The following is a 6365-nucleotide window of genomic DNA, read 5'->3' as shown; positions in this document are numbered from 1 at the left end:
AAGAAAACACTCTTGGGCTGGCCAGTTAGCTCAGTTGGTTAGAGCATAGCCTTATAACACCAGGGTCATGTGTTCATATCCCCATACTAGCCCGCTGCAAAAAAGAAAAAAAAGAAAAGAAAAAAGAATGTCTATAAATTACTAAAAATTGGCCAAGTCTTTTCACAATAATTCTCTTGCACATTTTTTTTCCAAATTTACCTTAGTTTATTTGCAAGCAAGATGTATTGCCTGCAAACCTATCATTGACTCTCCCTTTGCTTTATATTTCCTGATTTTACTTCCTCTGTTTCCCGTTTATCTTTTCCATTCCTCTGCTACACCTGTAAGGCAACCCTGCACATGGTAAGCTCTTCCTCCCCTAAATGATTAAACAATCTTTGAATTTATTAGTTGACACTAATCATACTGAGAAGTTTATACTACGTATCTTCCCTCTGTGTTTTCATGAACTATTTGTTGGCAGGGAGAGTCTTAATACATTTGGTAGCTTCATGGGTCCCATAGAAAGATTTTTAGTGATTAGAAATATGAAAAGAGAGAAAATTTGAGTATTTACTTTTATTTAAATCAAAATGGTGTTCTCCCCATTCCAAAAATGCATTATTCGTTTCACACTTAATTTCTAATGTAACAGTCCGAAGGAAAAAGTACCAAACTAAGCATATGATCTCTGATCTGTCTTCTAAACTCCCACACACGCTACCTTCAGAGCTTTAGTAGAGCTCTGTGATAATTAAAGTTTGTTGTCTAAGTATCAAACAAATATCTTAATAGATTGCTGATAGATGTATATAAGCATCTCATGCCATTTATTAGGCTTATGATTTCCTACAAACTTCTCATTCTATAACTAAATTTAACAATTTGGATGTAGCCTAAATATAGAGAATCTGTAGATTTTAAGGACATCTGTGGTAACTTAAAATAATGCACAGTGAGAACATATTTTGTCCAGGGTAGGCTGAGATAAAACTAAAAAGGAAATGTTAGTCTTATCACATTAAAATATATCCATGCAATTATTTTCTTAAGGTTCCTTGCAAATTATCCTGCAATAATCTAAAGCATTTTCAGAAAGTTTAATTACATTCTAAATGATGAATATTACTTAAACTCTCAAAGATTGATTAATGTTACCTGACTCTAAGACACTGCTAGCCAGCGAATTTTGGTTGAATATGTATATTTGTACTTAAATTAATAGAAATTGATGAGTTGTCTAAAATCATCTTATTTCAGAAAAAGTATACTACATATGCATTAAGAACGTTTGAGTTTATTTATTAAAGACAAAACAAAGGAACATAAAATGCATTACAAACGCATCGTGTCAAGTAACATGAAATAAACTCAAGAAGTTAGGTAAGGGTAAGAGTAACAAAATCTATAATAGTTCAGGGGACAGGAAGTTTACTACTAGCTGGGATTACAAGAAAACTGTAATAAATTAGTTATTTTCTTTTTGTGGGCATGAAATCATGGAATAGATTATCTGAATTAGCAATTTATTTGGAAATAAATTCTTCTATAATTCAATCTCAAACCCTTGTCCTCTGTGATATTAAGGAATAAGGGACTGAACTTTTAATGGCAAATTTCATATCCGGACTATTTGTTACCTTTCTAAAATATATTATTTTAACATCATCCAAATTAGTGACCACAGGAGTTTACATTTTATGGGAAAAAAGCATAATTGGTGTTTGCAAAAAGCTGCTCGATATTTCTTATGATTTATTCTTTCACAGAAGACAGTAAGAACTTTTTACATCATTCCTGTGAGGCAGGAAAAGTAAGACGATATCATACCCATGTCTAAGTTAATTTTTTTAAAAAGGTGAGAACGCCAATGGCGTTTTGATGATTCTCCTAGAACTAGCAGCCGAGTCCAGATTTATTCCCTGTTCTGTTCACTATTCTCTGTTCTATTCTATTAGAACAGCCTCTGCTCAAATAAGAAGAGCAAGAGAAGTGGAAGTATTCCACTTAATGGTAACTAAATTTTTTGATAAAAGCATAAATTAAGCCCACATTAAGTTGGCCTCTGATCCTGTGCGAACTACCTTGTATTGATTGTATTGATTGTAAAGGCTGATGATCTTCTGAATCATATATACCCTCATAGTATATTTTTTCATATATAGCATCACTTCACTTAACTCTAGACCCCTATTTATTCAAACCATAGCAATGTAAACATATACACTCAAAATAAGATGCAATATTAGAATGACTTACATGGTAAAAACATCCAGTGTATCTCCAGCAGTTCTTGCCATTTCAAAGTAGGTCTGCAGAATGTTGACAGTTCCAGAAAGGGCTTCATGACCACAGCCACAGAACAGGGCAACACCAGCATAGAGCAGGATGGTGGCAATCAGAGAAGCATAAGGAATGCCACCCAGGCATTTAATACAGCATTCAAAACACCCTGTAAAAGAACAATAGGAAAAAAGTGAGAAATTCATCTTTTTGTTAGTCCAATTAAATTTTTTTCAAACTTTAGTACTGTGGAAAAGTATATTTGTACTTATAGGTATCAACCATATAAATCTAGTCCTAGGGTGCCCTGGAGAGTATAAAGATCAAGTTCCTTAATGATAAGCCCATCTTCCACAGACCGGAGGATGCTTACTACCTCTGGTGGCTTCCTCTAACCCCAAACCCACACAAGTCCTTCCTTTCCAACCAGACTTCCTATAGTAACAAACCTTCATATTGCATTTGTGTATATCATTCTATCTTGAATCTATTACTCTTACATTTCACATGGTGAAGTTTTTATTGCAATTTTTGTTTATCCTTTTGAACTCCCTGTATTTGTATTTTTCAAATAATTTAGTGAACTTTGACCCATAAATTTTAAAGGTGTAAAAGAATAACAGAATAGACAATATCTGAATTCATTGCATGTAGTAAGGGAAATTATTTTGACTCTTTTGAGTTCAGATACTTATATGTGTTATTTATGTATTAATTTATAATGCAAAATCTATTTCTTGCTATGGCTCATGATTTAAAAGAAATAAGAAAGATACTGGCACAGTAAAAAAGAGAGATACAAATAACCTAAATCGTGAGGAATTTGCATAGACAGACAATATAGCATGGTAGATAAGATTTTGGAGCCAAACTTCCTGGGTTTGTTCTATATTGGCTCTGCCCCTTTCTAGCTATCTTACCTTGGATTCTTTTGATGTTATCATCTGTAAAAAGATGACAATAAGAGAACTTCCCTCATACAGTTCTTGCGAGGATTAAATGAGTTAATATATAAAATAGTGCCTGACATGGAGTAACTACTCAATAAATGTTAGCTACCACTGTTAGGTGTAATTTTAACTATTATTAACTATTATTGTATTGTAATATGACTGTCAAAAATCATTTGACCACACTAGTTAATTTTGCTTCATCACTTAAGTCTTTAATTATTGAAAGACAGCTTTCAATAATTAATTTCAATTTAGCCTGAGACATCAGAAAACCATGGTTAATATATTCAAAATAAATATCAGAATTTTCTAGGTGACTGATAGATAACTCCTAAGAAATTAATTAGAAATCCATAAGTATATACATTTTGCAATAAGAAATATTAATGTGATACTATATGCCAGCCACTGCTGATAAAGGAAAATTTAGGTAAGAGGGCTGACAGGCTGAGAGTGTTTCCAAAGATGATTTCAGTCTCACATACACCCATCTCTATCCTCTCCCCTCCCCTACACAATCCTCAATTCCTAAAATTTCCTCCCACTTTCCTCCTTTTGGAAATTCTTGATGAAATCCGTTTTCGTAATGCTGAAGCTCTCCACATAATTAATGACTTTTCCTTTTTCTTCAGAAACCAATAACTAGATTTAAAACTGCATTGGTAAAATTGTGCTTAAGTCATAAGAAGATCTGTGTGCATTTTGTCTGAAAGGCATATATATATGTACCTTCATACATATATATATGACAACATACGAGGCATGTGTAAAATTGTGCTTAAGTCATAAGAAGATCTGTGTGCATTTTGTCTGAAAGGCATATATATACGTACCTTCATACATATATATATGACAACATACGAGGCATGTGATAATTGCGAAGTTCCTGTGTAAAGAAACTTTATAATCAGAGATTGAGCTAGTCTGCTATTTTAATGTTGCTCATTGAACTGGCCTTCTTGAGAATTATACCCATCTCACCTGCCCCAGAGGAGGTGAAAAAGGAGTCTAGACAATTCCTTACTTCTGTAGCTGTTGCTTATGCAGGCAAAATCATTTCCTGAACATTCCTTCCCCAACACATACACACATGCGTACACACACACAATGTGGGGAAGTAGAAAAGGTCAGAACAGCTTGAAACTTCATGTAGTAGGAAGAAATTTCACCAGCAGATGGCTGAGACCAATGTGTGTAGTATCTGAATGTCATTGAACACAGTTCTGGGTGGAGATTAACAGGGTGACAAAAAAATCTTTGGACTACTCTCTGTCTCTAGATGTTCTAAAATTTCCATCTCACTAATTATTTAAAAATAAAGGAGAAAAAGAAATAAAATTAGTACCAACTCAAAGAATAGCTACCTCTAATTTTGGCAAGTGTACCAAATAGCCTCATGATTTCAAATCCCATTCTTCCGTGATTTCTCTACCATTCTCAAAGCATTTGACATGGTTGTGGGAGATTTCTACAGCTGACAATCTGAAGTGTCAAAACCGGATAAATATGTTTAAAAATATAGAAGTTCAAATATAAAGAAAAGAGTCCAAACACCAAACGCATAGGTAGGAATTACCTTTGCTGAATTCTAGAACTTAAAGTTTATAACTGAGTTAAGATAAAATCATAGTGAGAATCGCTCAGGAGTAGATAAAGTGGTAAGCTGGTGAATGATCACTAAAAGCACCACTGAGGACTTCTGATTAGTTCAATCACTAATTCAGAGTCAGTTTCTACTTATTTCTCCTTCTCTCTACTGTGCTTTAGGTGGACCTCCATTCTAGGCTCTATTTCTGCAAGGTGGATACTGGAGTCATGGCACTAGAGCATTAACTTTGAGTAGCAGCTTTCAAATTTAGAAAAGCATGAGATAAATTCAAATACCAAGGTAAACCCAAATTGACAACCTTTAGTTAACATGCATTTCTAAATGAGTTTAAGGTCACCAAATGAAGTGGAAATATTTTTTTACTTCCTATTTAAATATTGCCATTTACACCTTTCAGAATTAAACTACCTTTAGTGACAAGTACAAATTCCTCTAAACCTCTATTACTGCAAGGTCAGGCTAGAATCTTTTGATTTAAGACCTGATCCTCTACAAAACTTTTATTCAAAGGAAGATACTCCAAGTTTCTCATCACCCATATATCAAACTACGGGCTAGATCCTAATCATCCCCAGTCTTCTCCAGAGACCGAGTTACTTATTGGATTTAAAAGAAGACTCTCCAAACTCCCATCTGGGGAAGCAGCGCATCATTTCTCTACAGCTGCCAGAATCCCACGTAGTTGCTGGCAGGAGAGCTTCTTTCCACCCACAGTGAGAAACAGCTTTGGCAGAGCCAAAGTGTCACCATAGCAACTATGCCCCTGGGCCCAGGAGAGCTCCCAACAATCACCCTTTAAAGCTGAGGATTCTGTGGCCCCATCATCCCATTTCTACTGAACTGCAAGTGGAAAAGCACTATTAAATGAATTTGAGTAAAGGCATAGTAAGTCATATGTTGGCACTCGAAGAAATACCTTTCTTGAGAAAAACTCTAAAAATGGTAAAGATTACTTTGCATGGGGAACATTTTCAATACCAGACATTATAAGATAGGGCCATTAATTCTCAAATACAGAGTACATCAAAAAATGTAATTAGCAGGTAATATGCATCTTTCCATGAACTTTTTGAAGAGCCCTAGCAGAGTTGATGGCTCAGATACTGAACACAGAATTTACATGTTAAAGCCACTACCTATATACACAAAGAGGCATTTCTCATACCTAGTTTCTGGTTATACATTCTCAATTGAAATAGTACTATGCCTTTAGATTTAATGTAGCAACAAATATTTAAAGAATTATGAAGGTTGCCTTTCAAAACATTCTCTGACACATCAGCATTTGCCTAATGTTTAGAGGTTACAGATTGACTTGTACTAATAAAAAAATTTCAAAGAAAATAAAACTCTCTGAGATATGCTATCATTTTTTTTAAAAGATAATGAAATACTGTGTATGATTGATTTACGATCAAGTGGGATTCATCTCAGGGGTGCAAGGTTGGTTCAACATACACAAGTCAATAAATATGATGCACCATATTAATAAAATCAAACACAAGGACCATATGATCATCTCTATAGATGCTGAAGAA

At 34.3% G+C, this 6365-nt stretch overlaps 1 protein-coding gene across 1 annotated transcript in view; it reads right to left on the bottom strand.

The window, feature by feature from the left end:
• Nucleotides 1-2432, bottom strand: part of GPM6A (glycoprotein M6A) — a 58631-nt gene extending 56199 nt beyond the window's left edge. Inside the window, exon 1 of the mRNA XM_008587270.1 lies at nucleotides 2242-2432. Coding sequence (XP_008585492.1) covers nucleotides 2242-2282 — 41 coding nt within the window. The 5' untranslated portion in view covers nucleotides 2283-2432. The remainder of the gene's footprint in view (nucleotides 1-2241) is intronic.
• Between the last annotated feature and the right edge of the window lie 3933 nt (nucleotides 2433-6365).

Source organism: Galeopterus variegatus, unplaced genomic scaffold, assembly GCF_000696425.1.
Source record: "Galeopterus variegatus unplaced genomic scaffold, G_variegatus-3.0.2 Scaffold4328, whole genome shotgun sequence".
Lineage (NCBI taxonomy): Eukaryota > Metazoa > Chordata > Mammalia > Dermoptera > Cynocephalidae > Galeopterus > Galeopterus variegatus.
The sequence above is the reverse complement of the archived record's forward strand: the minus strand, read 5'-3'. Positions and strand labels throughout refer to the sequence as shown.